General features: G+C 44.0%; 1 protein-coding gene and 1 long non-coding RNA gene across 2 annotated transcripts in view; one reads left to right on the forward strand and one right to left on the reverse strand.

The window, feature by feature from the left end:
* Positions 1–21,107, reverse strand: part of LOC137082905 (uncharacterized) — a 30,984-nt gene that overhangs the window by 7,199 nt on the left and 2,678 nt on the right. Inside the window, exon 2 of the long non-coding RNA XR_010906422.1 lies at positions 21,017–21,053. This is a non-coding gene — a long non-coding RNA (uncharacterized lncRNA). The remainder of the gene's footprint in view (positions 1–21,016; positions 21,054–21,107) is intronic.
* gpr20 (G protein-coupled receptor 20) lies at positions 19,242–20,606 on the forward strand. Its single transcript, XM_067448474.1, has one exon. The coding sequence runs from the start codon at positions 19,290–19,292 to the stop codon at positions 20,361–20,363; it is 1,074 nt and encodes a 357-aa protein (XP_067304575.1). The 5' UTR covers positions 19,242–19,289; the 3' UTR covers positions 20,364–20,606.

Raw genomic sequence — 21,107 nt, forward strand, 5'->3', positions numbered from 1 at the left:
TATATATATATATATATATATATATATATATATATATATATATATATTTCTGTGATGCAAAGCTGAATTTTCAGTATCATTCCTCCAGTCTTCAGTGTCACATGATCCTTTAGAAACCATGATGATTCATTTTCAAAGTTGGAAACAGTTCTAATGCTAAATATTTTTTCATAACCTGTGATACTTTTTTAATAATACTATGATGAATAAAAAGCACACAAAAAATAATGTTTTAAAAAATAGAAATCTTTTGTAACAACAATATACACTGCTGGTCAGTAATTTGGGGTAGTCTTTTTTTTCTATCTATTTTTGAAATAAATCAATAATTGTATTCAGCAAGGATGTGTTAAATTGATTAAAAAAATGATAGTAAAGGTGATTTAAATTATTAGAAAATGTTTCATTTTTATTTTTTATAAATGCAGTTCTTTTAAACCTTTTTCATGAAATATATTAGGCAGCAGAACTGTTTCCAACACTTAATAAATCAGAATATTAGAATGATTTATGAAGGTTAATGTGATAGACTGGATGTCACACTGAAGACTGGAGGAATGATACTGAACATTCACCTTTGCATCTCAGAAATAAATTATAATTTAAAGTATAATAAATTGGAAACCAAATATTCAAAATTGTAATAATATATCACAATATACAAAAAAAATCTGTATTTTTGATCAAATAAATACAGGCTTGATGAGCAGAAGAAACTTATTTCAAAAACATTACAAATAGTAATGTGTCCAAACTTTTGGCCTGTACTACTGTATGCCTTTCTCCACTGACATTCTATGATGTTCACAGCGTCTCTAGGGATGCTGGTTTTCAGAAGGATGGCTGAGATGGTGAACGAGAACATGGTTTGTGTAACATTAGCAACACATTATTAGCTGTTTGATAATGTAGTCGAAGCAAAAGGCTAATCATATTAATTACAGTTATGTGTCCGACGTTATAAAGAGCAATACCTGCAGCGTTTACCACAGTAACTTGAGTAAAAGTTGGCATAGTGGATCTCTGAGCTGGTGTGAGTGATGGGAGGTGGGGCTTATTTGCATATTCATGGTTCCACATATACTAAATGAAGATAGGGTTGCATTCAAGCAATTTTAAGATGTGAAGATTTTTTTCAAAGGAAAAAAACATTTAAATATGTAATTTGGGTGAAAGTTTTAAGGGATAAAATGACAGGGACTTTATACGTTTTTTGAGAATGTTTTTAGGAAAACATTCTAGAAACAAAAATAAAACTTGCCACTGAATTAGAAGAACAAAAAAATAGCTGGTTCTTGTCCTATTTTCAAGTAGGAATCTCGTAATTATGATAAGCATGTGAACGAAGCATTATTATTTGTTAAGAAACAACGTTACGATGTGGTGAATGTTGGACTGATAATGTCTAATATCTAATGTTTACTTGAGTCTGGTAGGATGACTTGAGGATTGAGGGCCATTTGCAGGGCACTGACGGAATCTGTCTATTCTTTTGCTCCAACTGCACCAGAAGAAAAACAGAGACACTGGACATTGATGTATCATCCAACAGGGAGATGACGTTTTTTTCCACTCTGAAAAGGGTACCCAGTGTTCAGCTATATGTTATATGGTATATTTCAGCACTCAGCAGGTAATTGGCCTGTATTCAAGCTGTTCACTCCCAGTGTGATTCTGTCAGGCAGCCAAAACAGTGGTTAAAAAATAAAGCACAATAAAGTTTTAAACCACTCATTCTTTCATCTTTCTATAACCAAGCCACTGAGACACTATGCAGTGTTCTTTAATAAGAGTGTTTATCTTTTTGAGAGTGTTTTGGGACCCATTCAGTGCCTATTATTTTAAAAGGGGTTATTATGTTTAAAAATAAATGTGGTGTATATGTCCACAGTGTTTTTCATTTTCAAGGGAAAGCTTATTTTACCAATGGCACCTCATTTCTAATTACTATTTTAGATGCATTCACTGGGAACAGGTAGTTGCCACACTTTTTACTCCAGTGATTTTTCTCTACTGTAAGGCTGGAAGTTTACGCTGCTTTGAATCAATAATCGGAAAAAAGAGCAGCTGAAGAATGACGTGCATAAGTCCGTTATTTATCTCCTTATAATTCATCTGACTCCATTATAGATGTTGTTATTCTTAAAATAGATATATTAACCTCAAAAAGTAAGTCTTTAGACTGATCAAAAAAACATATAGATAACAAAAGTTACAATCACTTTAGTTTTTAACCATATCAGTGATTAATGGAAATATTCAAAAGCAAGCAGGCAAAGTCATTTATTAAGTAACGTTTAAATATAGAGTCAGGAGAATGGAAGAACATATAGAAAAACTCTACTGAAGAGGAAAACAAACTGCCTTTTTGGGAGTTTACACACCAGTGTGCTGGAGCGCATGAGTGGCAGCCTTTCCCCTAGAATAGATTAATAGTTGCCTTTCCTTCTTATACCCTGAGCGAAGCATTGTTAAACACGAGTGGAATACCAACACCAAAACTAACTGCAGGAAACCAAAGACTATAAACTTGAAGGCAAATGGGTGTTGATCAATAGGATCAGTCTATGATTTACATTAGCATAATGTAATGTCTGTTAAGGTCACTACTATTGATTTAAGTTTATATGCTGTCAGATGACACCAAACATGATATGGTTACATGTTAGAACACATAAGTAGGTAGGCCTATGTAGTGGGAAGCATGTGTATCCTGTGTTGTGTAACAACTTTGACTGCCTGCCACGGCCTACTGAACTTAATAAAACTACAATATTGACTTCACCTGCGACTGGTCATAAAATTACCTTTGAACATCGACAAATTAAATTTCTGTGAATTTAATTTGATCATTTAATTTGTGGCAACAGATAGTTAACATGGGCTCAATTAGAAATAATATGTTGAGCCAATGGAAAAATGTATTTTACCAACACTGTAAAACATTGCAGGCCTCTTCCAATTTAAAATGTTCTAGTGACTGATCACATCTAAATTATTCAGTCGGCCATATTTTAAATTGGAGAAATGTTTTACAGTGAAACTGTGAGGTTTGGTCCAATTAAATCGTTTAAATTGTAGTAACAATTGTTTATTTCTCACTGTCCCAAAAGACAAAAAATACTTAAAACAAATATAGTAAGCAAACTGAACACAGAGACCACATGATTTCAATAAGGAAAAAACTCTGAATGCATTCAAGAAGTTTACTGCATAACAAGATGTCTTAATGTGGTGAAGTAAATGGGGCCCTGCATAGGCTAAAAACCTGCAAATAAAAATACAAGAAATGACCAAGTTCCCCTGCATCACATCTGGCAAGTGGAGCAGAAGTTACTTCATTATATAATGAGGATGAGACGTATGAATGGATGAATAACAAAATCACGAGCTTGACGTGTTTGATATTAAAAGGCAATAACTTAAGCCCTGAAAGAGGACAACGGCAAATTGTCACCATGTTCAAAGGTTGCATATGCCGCACAAATCACACAAATTACTTATTACCTTATTTTAGACATAAAACATGAGGAAAATAAAACTATTGGCTACCATTGGATAATTATGTGAACCGAGAAAACAAATGCATGAACTATTATTCATGTCTTTTAAACTTCATACCGGGTCATAACGCAAAACTCTGGAGAATAATTTCAGTGCTCAATACTCACCAACGTCTTGACCTCTTGACCTCCATATCTGAATATCTCTATTCTCTTGGGAATGTTTGTTTCGGTCTTCAGCAGCACCGGCTGGTTTGGCTCTGCAGCAGGGCCGGCCCTGTCCAATTTTCTGCCATAGGCAAGATTTTACTTGGTTCCCCTTGTATCAAGGTTTAGCATTAATGTTACATGTTATCAGTCTAAGTTGTAGAAACACTGCACAATGGTGGAATTATGATGAGGCATGATGTGTCCATGTTCTCATTCTGTTTACGCCAAATTCTGACTCTACCATCTGAATGTCTCAACAGAAATCGAGACCAGGCCACATTTTTCCAACAGTCAACAGTCTTCAACTGTTTCATTTTGGTGAGCTTGTGCAAATTGTAGCCTCTTTTTCCTATTTGTGGTGGAGATGAGTGGTCCCCATTGGGGTCTTCTGCTGTTGTAGCCCATCCGCCTTAAGAGTGTGCATGTTGGGGCTTCACAAATGCTTTGCTGCATACCTCGGTTGTAACGAGTGGTTATTTCAGTCAAAGTTGCTCTTCTATCAGCTCTAATCAGTCGGCCCATTCTCCTCTGACCTCAACCATCAACAAGGCATAAAACCTTGCGCACGCACATCCTTCGCAGCTTTCCCTTAATAAATCACAATCAATTCTAAATTTAGCGCAGCTTTTATGGCTTTATGTCACGCACATATTTGCCCATAAATAGTATACATAAAACGCCCACAAGTTAATATTCATTGATTGCGAAATCATGGCAAACACTCAGAAAAAGAGGAAATCAAAAAAACGTAACCCCACTCAATGTGAAGTAGAAGTTATCATTGGTGAGTTGGAAAAGAGAAGGAAAAATGTTTTTTGGAGGGCACAGTGTGGGCATTAATAATGCCAAAAAGGCACTTGAGTGGCAAAAGGTTGCAGGTGCTGTAAATGCTGTAGCCTTACAACCTCAGACCATGGCCGAAATCAAAAAAGAAATAGTCGGGCATCAAAGTCGAGGCAAAAAAGCGTCTAGCGCTCCATTGCCAGACTGTGTGTGTGCCACGGGTGGGGGAAAGGGGAAACGCTCTTGATGAGAATTTTCTTCCTGAATGGTTGAGAGATACGTCATTATCAAAAATAAAACAAACTTAAGGCATATGCATGATGCTTCCATATCTGAAACAACTTTCCCCAGTGGACAATTAATACATCTATCTATCTATTTAACTATCTATATAATAGCCTTAATTATCTATCTGTCTATCTAATTGCATCTATTGTGGCAGGGTGAAGGATCACGCAACAATGAAATTGGTGCAAAGCCCCCAGAGGGTGGATTTATTAGTGTGAACTTTGACAAACGTGATGTGTTTAGGTGCAGGTGCGCTGTGAATGTCCTTCTTCCGGGTGCCCTGGTGCTAGCGGTGACGTGGGTGCGGCGAGGTGGCCGGAGCGTCACAGGCTGCAGTCTGGGTGAGAGAGAGAGAGACAGGTTAGCGTAGTGCTGCATGGAGATCGTGCTCCCACTGGTGTCCCAGAGTCGAGGCTTTTAAGCCCGGGCCTGATGGCCTGCAGCTGTGACGATCCGGCCCGTGCTGATCGTGTGCAGGTGTTTTCCATCAATTGCCAGGGCGACGCTGATGAGAGCTCGGGAGACTTGTCACACTCCCCCCCCCTAAGCGTCGCGCTGGTCCTGTAATGACAGTTAGTGGCATACATTGGGGAACATAGGGGTGGGCGGGGAGTGCGCCCTGACAGACCTGCGTAAGCTGACCACAGCCTGGAGAGTCCGTCGGCGTTGGAATTGGCCGTCCCGGCCCGATGTTCCACTGTGAAGTGGAAGTCCTGGAGCGCCAGGAACCACCGCGTCACTCTGGCGTTGGTGTCCTTAGCGCGGGCCATCCACTGAAGCGGGGCGTGATCCGTCATCAGAGTGAAGCGGCGTCCCAGCAGGTAGTAGCGGAGCTCCAGGACCGCCCACTTAATGGCCAGGGCTTCCTTCTCCACCGCCGCATACCTGGTTTCGGCTGGGGTCAGCTTACGGCTGATGTAGGTGACGGGGTGCTCCTCACCCTCCTGGACTTGGGAGAGGACCGCTCCGAGGCCCGTGTCGGAGGCGTCCGTCTGCAGCAGGAAGGGGCAGTTGAAGTCGGGCGCCCTCAAGACCGGTTCCGTGGTCAGCGAGGTCTTGATGGCCCGGAAGGTCTTATCCAGCGCGTCATCCCACTTCACCTTCTCCGGCTGCCCCTTCCTGGTCAGGTCTGTCAGGGGAGATGCTAAGGAGGAGAAGTTAGGGATAAAACAGCGATAGTAGCCCGCCAACCCCAAAAAGGCTCGTACCTGGGTCTTGGTCTCCGGGCGGGGCGCGGTCAGGATGGCGTCGACCTTTCTTTGTTGTGGCTGGATCAGCCCTCTACCCACCCGGAACCCCAGGTACTGAGCCTCGGCGAGGGCCAGATGACATTTCCGGGGGTTGGCGGTCAGCCCAGCCCGCCGGAGTTCCAGGAGCACCCTCCGGAGCCGCTCCAGGTGGTCCTGCCAGGTCTCGGAGTGGATGACCACGTCGTCGAGGTAGGCGGCGGCGTAGGCTTGGTGAGGACGCAGGAGGATGTCCATCATCCTCTGGAACGTCGCCGGTGCCCCGTGGAGGCCGAAGGGGAGGGTCCGGTATTGCCAGTGCCCACTTGGAGTAGAGAACGCCGTTTTCTCCTTAGCGGAGTTCGTGAGGGGGACTTGCCAGTATCCTTTGGTGAGGTCGAGTGTCGTGATGTACCGGGCCCTCCCCAGACGTTCCAGTAGCTCGTCGACACGGGGCATCGGGTAGCCATCGAACTCCGAGACCTCGTTGAGCCGGCGGAAGTCGTTACAGAACCGGAGGGTGCCATCCGGCTTCGGTACCATGACGATTGGGCTGGACCAGGCGCTGCGGGATGGTTCGATTACCCCTAACTTGAGCATCTCACAAATTTCATCCTCGATGGCCTGTCTCCGAGCCTCTGGGACCCGATAGGGCCGCTGCCTCACGATGACCCCTGGTGGCGTTCGGATGTCGTGCTGGATGACGTTGGTCTGCCCGGGACGGGTGGAGAACACATCAGAGAACTGACGGACCAGATGGTTCAACTCCGTCTTCTGGGCGGCCGCCAGGTGGTCCCCGACGTCTACAACCAGGGGATCGACGGAAGCCAACGCGGCGAGCTGTTCTCGGGTCCCCACCCACCTCTTCAGCAGGTTAACGTGATATAGCTGCTCTTCTCGCCGGCGACCCGGCTGGCGCAGCCGATAGTTGACGGGCCCCACTCGTTCCACGACGGTGTACGGACCTTGCCAGGTCGCGAGGAACTTGCACGTGGAGGTGGGGACCAGCACCAGGACTCGATCCCCTGGTTGAAACTCTCGTGGCTGGGCCGCCCGGTCGTACCTTTGTTGTTGGGACTGCTGCGCCTTGGTGAGGTGTTCCCGGACTAATGGCATGACCTTCTCGATCCGCTCACGCATCTCTCTCACGTGTTCAATGGCGGAGCGGAGAGGTGCCGGCTGCTGCTGTTCCCAGGCCTCACGGGCCACGTCCAGAAGACCCCTCGGCTGACGGCCAAAGAGCAACTCGAATGGGGTGAATCCCGTGGATGCTTGAGGCACTTCCCTGATGCCAAACAGGACGTATGGGAGCATCAGGTCCCAGTCTCTCTTATCTTCCGCTGCCACACGCCGGAGCATCTGCTTCAAGGTTTGATTAAACCGTTCTACGAGGCCGTCTGTCTGTGGGTGGTATACCGTGGTGCGGAGTTGCTTTACCTGCAGCAGCCGGCAGAGGTCTGCCATCAGCCGGGACATAAAGGGGGTCCCTTGGTCCGTCAGTATCTCCGCTGGGATGCCGACTCGGGTGCAGAGGAGGAACAGCTCGTGGGCGATGTTTTTGGCCGTGGCCTTCCTCAGGGGAACTGCCTCTGGATACCGGGTGGCGTAGTCGACGATCACCAGGATGTGCTCGTGTCCCCGGGCAGACTTAGGCAACGGCCCCACCAGGTCCATTCCGATTCGCTCGAAAGGTACCCCGATGATGGGAAGCGGAATGAGCGGGCTGGGGGGAGGCGCTCGTGGTGCGGTCCGTTGGCAGGTGGGACAGGCCTGACAGAAACGCTTCACTTCCCCATCCAAGCCTGGCCAGTGGAACCGGTCCCGGATCCGCTGGATGGTGTTGGCGACCCCCAGGTGACCGGCCATTGGATGGCCATGGGCGAGTTCCATGATCATTTCTGTCTTGGTCCTCGGCACCACGAGGAGCTCTTTGACCTCCCCCCTCCGCTGGGCGACACAGTACAACAGGCCGTTCCGAACGATGAAATGCGGGAGAGGATGGGGTGCTGGATGATGGTCCTGGCCATCGACTGCCCGGACCTGAGTCCAGCAGTTCTTGAGGCGGTCATCCTCCAGCTGGGCCTTCGCGAAGGAGCCCCCTCCCTGGACCTGTTGGAATACATCAAAGAAGACATTAGGAGTTTGGGAGGGGGACTCACCATCTCTCCCGCTGTCCGATGCCAACAGAGCGGCCTGGGTCGTCCTCCTTCTCCGACCGCGCCGCTCTCGGGGGCGGCTCCCGGCCTGGCTGGCTGGCTGGGCGGAGGTCTGCAGCAGTTCTTCGAAGCCCGGCCAGTCCCGTCCGAGGAGTACGGCCACGGGAAGGTCCTTCACAATTCCCACTTCCAGCGGCCAGGTGCCCGGGCCAGCGGAGATCGTCACTCGGCGGGCCGGGACATAACGAGTGTCGCCGTGTACACAGGTGATCGGAAGTTGGGTCTTGGAGTTCCTCTGGGGCGGTAGGATGGCGGCCTGGACGAGACTGACCGAGCTCCCCGAGTCGAGAAGGGCCAGAACTGGCCGCCCATTTAGTTTCACCTCCGATCGCGGGGCTCCGCGGGGCGGCTCTTGATGGACGACACAGCCAGCCAACCATGTACGTACCGGTGGGACCGGTTCCTCCGTGGGCATCGGCTCGTCGATTGGGCCGGGAGCCGCAGGCCTGTGTACTGCGCGCTGGGTACCTTCCGGCGCGCGTCGCTCCTGGACCACCCTCCGGGGGAAAGACGGCGCTCGCTCCCCAGGGTCGCGGTGCATCGCCGCCTCCGCCAACTCGATGGCTTCGACGAGCTCGCTGATGGAGGTTGGATTCGTCATTCCCACCGCCCTCCTCGTGGGCGGTGGGAGAGCTCGGAGCAGACGGTCGATCGTGACACGCTCCGCTACCTGACCCGCGGTGGATGTTCCTTCGAGCAGCCAGTGTCGGGACAGTCTGGAGAGTTCAGCGGCCTGGGCGCGGGCTGGGCGACGAGGCCTGTACTCCCAGTCGTGAAACAATTGGGCTGCTGAGATGGACGACAGCCCGAGGCGTCCGAGGATTTCTCTCTTTAATGCATCATAATTATCAGCCCTTTCAGTGGGCAATGAAAAGTATGCTTGTTGTGCCTCACCGGTCAACAGGGGTCCCAGCAGCCGCGCCCATTCGCTCCGGTCCCAGTTCTCCCGAACCGCCGTGGTCTCAAATAGCTGCAAGAACAGCTCGATGTCGTCATGGCCGGTTAACTTTGGCAGTATCTGGGTGGCGCGGACGCGCGGATCAGGCAGCGGAACGTGCTGGGCAGGGGCAAGGCGGAGAGCGGCGACTTCCTCTTCAACTTTTTGCTGGCGAGCCGCCAGATGCTCGGTGATCTGTTGCTGCCGCAGACTCACTTCGGTAAGGCATTTTAGCAGGTCTTCCATGATGGGGGAGGAGCGCCGCCTCTTTCTCCGATCCGGTTGACTGCGTGGGTGAGAAAAAAAACAATGTCAGTGTTCAGGGGGTGGTTGGTGATCCTTCACGCTCTTGCCCGCATTCTCCACCAGTGTGGCAGGGTGAAGGATCACGCAACAATGAAATTGGTGCAAAGCCCCCAGAGGGTGGATTTATTAGTGTGAACTTTGACAAACGTGATGTGTTTAGGTGCAGGTGCGCTGTGAATGTCCTTCTTCCGGGTGCCCTGGTGCTAGCGGTGACGTGGGTGCGGCGAGGTGGCCGGAGCGTCACAGGCTGCAGTCTGGGTGAGAGAGAGAGAGACAGGTTAGCGTAGTGCTGCATGGAGATCGTGCTCCCACTGGTGTCCCAGAGTCGAGGCTTTTAAGCCCGGGCCTGATGGCCTGCAGCTGTGACGATCCGGCCCGTGCTGATCGTGTGCAGGTGTTTTCCATCAATTGCCAGGGCGACGCTGATGAGAGCTCGGGAGACTTGTCACACTATATCTGCTCCGCCAGACAGACACAACGAATATCAGTTTTGTACATTATTTCTTCTGTTTACCATGTTATTTATGAGGATGACTTGCATAACATGCCAATATTATTGCAGAACATGTTTCACTTTTCTTTTTGCTAATATGTGTTAATTTGCATTTCTGTTGTAATTTTCGTTTGATTTTGTTTGTCTTACACTGCAGACCGATCAGACGGGTGTTTGTGCTGTTAATTGTAAGACTTGCTTCGTGACGTCTTCATGTTATTTATGAAAGGGCAGTATTGGCATTTCTTTTACACCACGTTGTCTACAGTTTCACACACTTTCACGTGTTTCTTCCACCTGCCGACGATGTCGCCATTTCTCATTTCACCCGTTTTTGTGAGTACACCTGGGTCAGAGCTTTCGTGAAGGGCCGCACATTTTCCCTACAATTTTGCTTTTTATAAATACCAATTATTGCGCATAGAGCTGCGTACGCCTTCTTTTGCGCGTACACAGCGTTTATAAATGAGGTCCCTGGTGTTCTGTTTCTGGTCTGGTACCAGACGGCTGGGGCCTATCTGCAGGTCTCTTCAAGAGATCTCTCAATTGTATTAAAAGGGTTGTCAGATCCTCCCATTTAAAACATTAGAGTTAGCTTTAGAAAAGCTTCCGACTCTGAGGGTAGCTTTGCTGATTACCTCTCTAAGGTAGGAGACTTGTAGGCCCTATCTGTCACCTTCTCCTACCTGGATCTGCCCCTGGACTGATCAATGGGATACTGCACTCTATGCCAGATTTCATCCCGAAGGTGCATTTTCTTTCTGTGTTTTTTCAAGCCTTCTCTTCTGCTGGTTGAAACTCAGGAGCAGGATTATCTTATGTCTAGTTAGGGCTCTTAGGATTTACGTCCTCTACTTTGATTGATTGCCATAAATCTGATTTGTTTTTTGTCTACAATGGGAGGTGAAACTGAGGTTCTGCTGCTTTAAAGCAGGTTTAAAAGGTCGCTTCGCCTTAGTCAGGGCCCATTCTACCTGAATCATTGCCTCTTCTAAGAAGCTAACAAGAGGTGTTCATTGTGGGATGTTTGTGCTGCGGCAGGCAGGTCCTCTCTGTAGGTCAGGCTTTATAGTGTGGATGTGGACCCCAGGGTCTCAGGTCCTTCGAGGCTTCCCCTCAGCATGACAACGTGGGTATTGTCATTCCCATTGCATCAACGCCATGATGCGGCATTGATGTTTTCCAGAAAGGGAACATCTTTGAGTTTTGTATATAACCCGGTTCCCTGAGAATGGTAATGAGACGCCGCATTGCCAAACTTTGAGTACGCCTCTGTAGCTTCTTCAGACAGGTGAATCTGGTGACTGTCGCGCAGGTGTTATTTATAGAATTGTACTGTTTTTGTACTATTTTTGCTTCATCTGACTTGGTCCTATAGTCCAGTATTTGCCGTGTACCGGCACACTCTGAAGGCATTCCTATTAGGTCAACACTATGATTGTGTGTCTCATTCCAATTCTCAGAGAATGGGATTATATACATAACCCAGAGACATTTTGCTCATCAGTGTAACATTTAAAACTTGTGACAGCTTGCCCCATCCTGACATTTATGAAAAATACAAAGTACAGAATTCCCAAAATTACGAATTAGGTGTTTGTATGATTGGCCTTTTTTCTCAAAAAATTTTAGCTACTGAGGTATAACCTTCTTGAGAACTAGCCTTTTTAAAATGATTTTTAAAACTAAATCTTGACAAAAAGGTAAAATATTATGGTTGACAGCTGCACACAGTTATTTAGTTACCATGTGGGCTCAGGATCCTATTGAATAATGTGTATGACTTTCAGGAGTTTATGCTCATATTGTAAATGCCACATACAAATATGATTCACATGCTTCAAATGCTGTAAAACAATGTTAAGACAAAGGACAGCACACAGTTACAATGATTTAAACTCACTCTCAGTCACATTTGAACTTAATTTACCGACTTCATATCTTTGGTTGGAGAAATTTCGGAAACATCAGGACGGAGACTTGGCAGATGGTGATGGATGAGTTTCCAGACAGGAAATGTGGAAAAACTGTCGACACATCCAGCAGTATTAATACATCCTGTTCTTTTATTTTAGCTATCTTGCTGGCACTCTGACAACTTTAAAAAATCTTTTAAAGGACTTATGGAGTTTATGACAATTTATCAGGTTGATCAAAATTAGAACTTTGCATTATATGCAGTTTTATTGTTTTTCCAGCTCCAAAATGCTACTGTAAAATTTAGGGCTTCATTTTCATTCAAATAATCCTAACATTGCATTTAACGTATGCTGTTTTGTATTTCATTAAAACAAGTAATCAAAATGAAAATTAGCCTATCATATCCCAGAATCCACTGTTTGTAATGTCAGGGTTTATCCAAACTAACTCAAACTTCCTGTGAGCCAGAGGATGAAGGGAGGGAAGGAAACAAGAGAGACAGAAAAAAGAGACATGCAGCACAGACAATGTGGAGAGACTTTCTCCTTTTCGTCCCTTCAAACTGAAGATGTTCAACATGTTTATAGCACAGGGCATTTGGTCTGCATCATTTAAGGTTCTTTAAGAGGTTTAGGTGGTGTTTTATGGTTTAATTTGGGTGTCAAGTCTGTGGCCTTCATTACAACGTTTCTTTTTCACACTCCAAGTCTACTACTCTTCCTTCTATATGTGCAGGTAAGCAATTCCCTTTTTTGTGCTTTTATTGATACAAAAGTTGCATCCCATGCCATTGTTTGCCATGCCAACATAACATTTTAAAATCTTAAATATTGTGTTAACAGTTTTTTTTTTTTTTGTAAAAATAATTCAACACCAACTAAAAAAATGTAATACATTTACTTAGCCGTTTATCAACATTGTTATTAGTAAAATTTAGACAATTGGATGATTTTTTTTTTTTTAAATAATGATATATATCTCGACTATATATATATGGGATATATATATATGGGTCATGGGGGTATTTGTTTTGCTTTTTTGTTGAGATTTATACACCATCTGAAATATTTCCATTAAATGTATGGTTTGTATATTTGGCCGAGATACAACTATCGGAAAAAAATATGGAATATGAGGGTGCAAAAAATATCTAAATATTGAGAAAACTGCTTTTTTACGTTTTTAAGTCCCAAATTAAGTCCTAAGCAATTCATATTACTACTAATACTAAATGTTTGGTATATTTATGGTATACGTAAATATATCAAGTTACTTAATATCTTAATGATTTTTGGCATTAAAGAAAATGTGATTATTTTGAACCATACAATTTGTTGTTTGCTATTGCCACAAAATATACCTCTGCGACTTATGTGATCCAGGTATAATTTTTAGATTTTATTTAATTTTTTCTATTTGCAGTTATTTTATGGATTTTCCCTTAATGTTTCCAAATCTTGTACATGTTCTTCTGTCACAATTGAATGTGCCAAAGCAGTATTTTGCTACAGTGAGGCATCATCCTTGAGCCAAAGACAACCAGCCTAAATCAAAGCTCTGATGGCAACTCTCAAAGAGATATTTATTTGGACATCATCAATGCATCGCTGTCTCTCAGAGAGGGCCATTAGTTTTGTTGTTGTCTTAGAGAAACGCATCCCCTCTTTATATCTGAGAGTCTGCTTTTCGTTGATGATTAGCTAATATACTTTCTAGACAGAGGGAATGGTTCTATAGAGGTCGCCACCTCTCGCACAAACAGTTGATTGGCTTGTCAGTCTTCTGTCTTTTTTATACTTTCAGGTATAAAAAAAACTCATACTTTCATTTTTTTACTGCCAGTGTAAAACTGCCATAAAATCAGGGTTTTAAAGAAAGTCAAAGGTTATTCATTTTAGAGGAGTGTAGCTTAATTTTAATTATGCAACAGTGCATGACGTTGTTCAAATATTTAAATTCATTCTAAACAACTTTATTTTGGTCAATAAATATTGTATATTGTTCTGTCTTTCCAATTAAGATGTAAATTGAGCAGAGGCCCGAGTAAATAAACACACAAAAGATTCAGAAGTCTGATGCTTTTAGAAGCTGCTCAGAATTCATTTGCGTAATAGTGGGATAGATGTCTATTCCCACGAATCTCAGTATCCAAACAAATCCTTCCCATTAGTATTAATTATAAACACCATCTGAACTATGCCAGACTGTAGGTAACTCTTCGTCAGAGGCTTCCAGGCTGTTTGTTTATCAGGCTCATTCTTCCCTGGAAGGAGAGTATATTTGTTTTCGCAGACAATTTTCCATTATGCCACATTGTACCATGTGACATGGGTTTGAGATGTGGACACACGCAATCTTAAAACTGTCAATAACTTTTATGTCCTGACTCACCATACATATATCATAGCATTCTGTCTATTTCAAGAGTATACTGTCCATACAGCAGACAATTTGCAACTATACTTTTTGTATGTTGTATATTAAAATAGTTATTATAAAAATATATTATAAATTATATAACTATATAATATATATATATATATATTTTTAAACAAACATCAGAGCCACTGAATATGGTTTGTAGTCCTGGAAAATTACAATCTTACAATCGTATTAATAAAAATATTTATATTTATTTATGTTTTACTTATATTGTACTACATACATATTGTGCTGTACCTCAACTTGTATTCATTTATTTTGATTTATCTGTTTATTTATACATTTTTTATTATTTGTGACCCTGACCGCACAAAACTAGTCATAAGTCACATGGGTGTTTGTGGCAATAGCCAACAAAACATTTTATGGGTCAAAATTATCAATTCTTATATGCCAAACTTTATTCAGCTTTCAGATGATGTAAAAACCTCAATTTCAAAAACTTGAACCTTGACTGGTTTTGTGGTCCAGGGTCACATTTATTATCAGCATTGAGGCTGCTCTTGTCCGGGTCACACATGACCTCACTTCTGCTCACAAGACAAGGGTGCTTGCATTATTTAGTTTTGTTAGACATTAGTGCTGCTTTTGACACTGTATGTCATTCCATCCTCATTGAAAGGATGTGTGGGTGTTTAGGCATTGATGATGTTGTGTTTGATTGGTTTAATTCCAATCTCACTGATTGTTTCCAGTATGTATGTTTGGGGAAAAATAAATACGAAACAATACTGGTGCAGGAGGATGTCCCACAAGGGTCTGTGTTAGGGCCAATTCTGTTTAATATAGATATTGGACAGATCATTTGAAAGTTGATGCACCTCTTGATGGAAATAAATGTTGTGATGTTATTTCCATCAAGAGGTGCATCCATTTTTGGTCAAGATATTGTATTGAAAATGCAAACTCTGTAAAGTCTAATCCTCAATACTTACAATGAATTTAGAAAAGGATTCTTCATGCTCCTTTCCGATGAAAAGCTACACACCCCATCAATTAGGGTTATAAAGAATGGTTGCCAAGTATATAACATGCTAGAAATACGATAATCACTGCAGCAAGACTTATAAAGCGGTCCTTGATTATGATTTCATTTTTTTTTTTACTTTATTGTTAATGTTGCTGTTTGAGCATACACAACATTTGCAAAGTTACGACGCTCAAAGCAGGACCGGCTCTATCTCTTTTGTTACCCTAGGCGAGATGGAATTAAATACTAAGTATTTAAATATTATAAATATTAAGTATTTATAAAACTATACAAACACAAATGCTCTTATAGTAATATTAATAATAGTATACTTGTTATAGCACATATTCTCTGGCTTCCTCAGTTCCCACACGAGCGATTTATAGATTATCATGAGAGAATATGCTAATCGATGCCTTCGATAATTAACTCCACATCAGCATAAATTCATTAAATAACCATTCAGAAATGTCCTGTTGCATTCTACATGTTGTCACTTCTTAGTTAGTCTCTCCATCATTGTCCGACTCCGGTTTGAACATAATGGCTGAACAGTTTCTTATCTTTTCAGTGTGTGTTTCTGCTGAGGTAATCGGAGATGCTAACATGAGCTCTAGAAGCTCCGCCCTCCTCCTAAAAGAAGGGAGAAGGGTCTGACTGCAGAGCCGCAGAGCCACAGTTTCACCCCAACCACAGTTTTACCACAGCAGTTCTGATCGCGCATGCGCATTCCGTCTTCAAGATGCATGTTACGGCACTGGAAGGGAATAAAACTACAATTTTATTTGTTTATTTATTGTAATTGCACTTGTTTGATTTTATAGTTATTAGTTATATAGTGATTAGCTGTAATGGTAAAATAATAAAATGTTTAAAATGTAAATTGTAAATGTAATAAATAAATGTAAATTAAATTAATTTCTTGGTTATGTCTCCAACAAATTAATAATATGATCACACTTTCAGCCTGTTTAAAAGTATGTTTTATTTGTGTAAAAGTTTATTAACCCCAGGCAGAATGAATCAACTTGAGGAATTAGTTATCTTGAGTTTAGACTAATAATTTAATAATTATAAAAACCTTTGAAATGTCTATTCAAAAGTTCGTTTTTTTTTTTTTATATACCACGCACTAAAAATACATGGTGTGTTTAGTATACCAGGCTGTTAATTTTTGGGGAAAAACGTAATAGAAATATTTAAGTGTTCATGACAGCATTGTTCCATAAGTAAAGGAGCCTGAAGGCCTCCGTGCAACACCAGATGCAAAAAAATAACAGCAGGAGCAACAATAATCGATTGATAGTTTTAGGACAGAATTAAGATTTAAAAATCAAATGTATCAGCGTGAAACCGCTGTAGTGAAACTGCACATGCACGGACAAAACCACTGTAGTGAATGTGCGGGCAAAACCGCTGTAGTGAAACTGCGCATGTGCGGGCAAAACCGCTGTAGTGAAACTGCGCATGTGCGGGCAAAACAGCTGTAGTGAAACTGCGCATGCGCTGGCAAAACCACTGTAGTGAAACTGCGCATGTACGGGCAAAACCGTTGTAGTGAAACTGCACATGTGCCGGGCAAAACCGCTGTAGTGAAACTGCGCATGTGCGGGCAAAACCACTGTAGTGAAACTGCACATGTGTAAAGGAAAAAGTAAAGGAGCCTGAAGGCCTCCGTGCAACACCAGATGCAAAAAAATAACAGCAGGAGCAACAATAATCGATTGATAGTTTTAGGACAGAATTAAGATTTAAAAATCAAATGTATCAGCGTGAAACCGCTGTAGTGAAACTGCACATGCACGGACAAAACCACTGTAGTGAATGTGCGGGCAAAACCGCTGTAGTGAAACTGCGCATGTGCGGGCAAAACCGCTGTAGTGAAACTGCGCATGTGCGGGCAAAACAGCTGTAGTGAAACTGCGCATGCGCTGGCAAAACCACTGTAGTGAAACTGCGCATGTACGGGCAAAACCGTTGTAGTGAAACTGCACATGTGCGGGGCAAAACCGCTGTAGTGAAACTGCGCATGTGCGGGCAAAACCACTGTAGTGAAACTGCACATGTGCGGGCAAAACCGCTGTAGTGAAACTGCGCATGCGCGGGCAAAACCGCTGTAGTGAAACTGCACATGCGTGGGGCAAAACCACTGTAGTGAAACTGCGCATATGCGGGCAAAACCGCTGTAGTGAAACTGCACGTGCGGGGCAAAACCGCTGTAGTGAAACTGCGCATGTGCGGGCAAAACCGCTGTAGCGAAACTGCGCATGTGCGGGCAAAACCGCTGTAGTGAAACTGCGCATGTGCGGGCAAAACCACTGTAGTGAAACTGCGCATGCGCGGGCAAAACCGCTGTAGTGAAACTGCACATGCGTGGGGCAAAACCACTGTAGTGAAACTGCGCATATGCGGGCAAAACCGCTGTAGTGAAACTGCGCATGTGCGGGCAAAACCGCTGTAGTGAAACTGCGCATGCGCGGGCAAAACCGCTGTAGTGAAACTGCACATGCGTGGGGCAAAACCACTGTAGTGAAACTGTGCATATTCGGGCAAAACCGCTGTAGTGAAACTGCGCATGTGCGGGCAAAACCGCTGTAGTGAAACTGCGCATGTGCTGGCAAAACCGCTGTAGTGAAACTGAACATGTGCGGGCAAAACCGCTGTAGTGAAACTGTACATTCGTGGGGCAAAACCACTGTAGTGAAACTGCGCATATGCGGGCAAAACCGCTGTAGTGAAACTGCGCATGTGCGGGCAAAACCGCTGTAGTGAAACTGCGCATGTGCTGGCAAAACCGCTGTAGTGAAACTGCACATGTGCGGGACAAAACCGCTGTAGTGAAACTGCGCATGCGTGGGCAAAACCGCTGTAGCGAAACTGCGCATGTGCTGGCAAAACCGCTGTAGTGAAACTGCGCATGTGCGGGCAAAACCGCTGTAGTGAAACTGCACATGTGCGGGGCAAAACCGCTGTAGTGAAACTGCGCATGCGTGGGCAAAACCGCTGTAGTGAAACTGCGCATGTGCTGGCAAAACCGCTGTAGTGAAACTGCGCATGTGCTGGCAAAACCGCTGTAGTGAAACTGCGCATGTGCTGACAAAACCGCTGTAGTGAAACTGCACATGTGCGGGGCAAAACCGCTGTAGTGAAACTGCGCATGCGTGGGCAAAACCGCTGTAGCGAAACTGCGCATGTGCGGGCAAAACCGCTGTAGTGAAACTGCACATGTGCGGGGCAAAACCGCTGTAGTGAAACTGCGCATGTGCGGTCAAAACCGCTGTAGTGAAACTGCGCATGTGCGAGCAAAACCGCTGTAGTGAAACTGCGCATGTGCGGGCAAAACCGCTGTAGTGAAACTGCACGTGTGCGGGGCAAAACCGCTGTAGTGAAACTGCACGTGTGCGGGGCAAAACCGCTGTAGTGAAACTGCGCATGTGCGGGGCAAAACCGCTGTAGTGAAACTGCGCATGCGTGGGCAAAACCGCTGTAGTGAAACTGCGCATGTGCGGGCAAAACCGCTGTAGTGAAACTGCGCATGTGCTGGCAAAACCGTGGCTTTGTGCGCATGTGCGGCTCTGCGGCTCTGCAGACAGATATTACTGGAAGAAGGGGGCCGAGAGCAGCAGCTCATTTGCATTTAAAGGGACACACACAAAAACTGTGTGTTTTTGCTCACCCTCAAAAAGTAAAATTTTTAACATGCTATAAAAATTAACTGTGGGGTATTTTGAGCTAAAATTTTACATACACACCCTGGGCATTAAAGACCCCTTTAGCATTTAAACAGCATTTTTTTTTCGGCCAGGCAGTGTATATTAACTAATAATCCATTAATCATTATATAATGTTTGCTAATTATTTATTAAAGAATGTTGTTATAAAGTGTTACCAGTTTTTTTTTATTCAATAAGTCAAAAACTGAAATTCTACAATTTTTTTGCAATTTTTCCTTTCTTTTTGTGTTTTTGTGCAGATCCAGCCCCCAAACAACAAGGATGACCCTTACAGAGGGTTTATCGAATCTGAACCTTACATCAACATTGACTCCCCCCCTAACAACCAATACTTCTCTGCCATACCGAGAACCATATTTACACAGACTGGCCCACTTGGATGAGGGTCTCTATAATGACTTTTACAGCCTGTGGATAGCTCTGGTGGTCATCAACACACTTATCTTTATGGTAGGGATGACCCTGAACAGTCTGGCTTTGTATGTCTTCTGCTTCAGGACCAAGCCGAAGACTACATCAGTCATCTACACCATTAACCTGGTTGTGACGGATCTGTTGGTTAACCTTTCCCTCCCCACTCGTATCATATTGTACTACAGTGGAGGAAAGTGCCTCAACTGTTCCTACATGCACATATTCAGCTACTTCGTCAACATGTATTGTAGCATCCTCTTCCTCACCAGCATCTGCGTGGATCGCTACTTGGCCATCGTGCAAGCTGAGGCCTCACGGAAGTGGAGGAACCCTGGTGTGGCCAAAGCAGTGTGCGTCTGCATTTGGCTGTTCGCCATCATCGTGACCTACTCGCTTCTCACGACGGCCTTCAAGCACTCAGGCTGCTGCCTCTCCAGACTTTTCACACTGACCGTGTTCGAGTTCTTCCTGCCAATGGTGATCATCGTAGTGTTTACTATTCGAATCATGTGCGCCCTTTCCAGCCCAGGCCTCATGCAGCAGAGCCGCGACAGACGCATGAAAGCCGTACAGCTGCTGTCGACAGTTCTGGTGATCTTCACCGTTTGCTTCACACCGTTTCACATCCGTCAAGTTCTGTTTTACTTCCATCCTGATCTGCCTCATCATGTGATTGTGTACCACGTGACCGTCACCCTCAGCAGCCTGAACAGCTGCTTGGATCCTGTGGTCTACTGTTTCGTCACCACTAACTTTCAGTCTACCATGAAGAGATTTTTCAGGAAGATGGAAAGAGAACAGACGAGTGGGGACATTATCAGCATGCAGAAGAGCTCAAAGGCTTCAGGCACAGTGATTGCTACAGCTAATAGTATAAGGATAAACATGAGCCCTGTCCTGCAGGGAAGCCGACCCGCATAAGGGAGCGTACATGAGTCCTTTACAGTATGCAGATGGTTGCCATTACCATGTGATACTAAGGCAAAACCACTAATGGAGACTTTGTTTCCCTGTGTACTGTAAATACCTTAATGTAGCGATTTTATGGACATTTCATTTCACGTTCATTTCATGATTGTAACTACGACTATGCCACATAATATGCCACAGCATTTTTAAGCTTGCAGTGTTTTAGAGCAGGGGTTTTAAACATTTTTGCCAAGATCGGCCAAATATGATGATCCCTTTGCGAGGGACCCCTTAAAAGGCTATAATGTGGGTATGTATGAAGATTTATATTATGGGCTATCATATTGTTACTGTACTGAAGCCAAAACAAATTATTAAAACACTTTCTGGAAAATTTTCTTTATATCTAGTTTTTTTCTGACCACAAATAGAATGCACTATCGTTTGGATTCGGTTTCGATATATTTTCAGATGTAATTTATTTTTTTGTAATGGCAAAGCTGAATTGTCAGAATCATTTCTTCAGTCTTTAGTGTCACATGATCCTTCAGAAATCATTATTTGGTGCTCAAAAACATTTTCTACTATTATCAATGTTGAAAATGGTTGTGTTGCTTAAAGAGATAGTTTAATCAAAAATGAAAATGTTGTCATCATTTGCTCACCCCCACGTTGTTCCAAACCTGCATGAGTTTCTTTCTTCTGTTGAACACAAAAGAAAATATTTTAAAGAGCTGAATCATACAGCTGACGGTA

Source organism: Pseudorasbora parva, chromosome 7 (genome assembly GCF_024679245.1).
Source record: "Pseudorasbora parva isolate DD20220531a chromosome 7, ASM2467924v1, whole genome shotgun sequence".
Classification (NCBI taxonomy): Eukaryota; Metazoa; Chordata; class Actinopteri; order Cypriniformes; family Gobionidae; genus Pseudorasbora; species Pseudorasbora parva.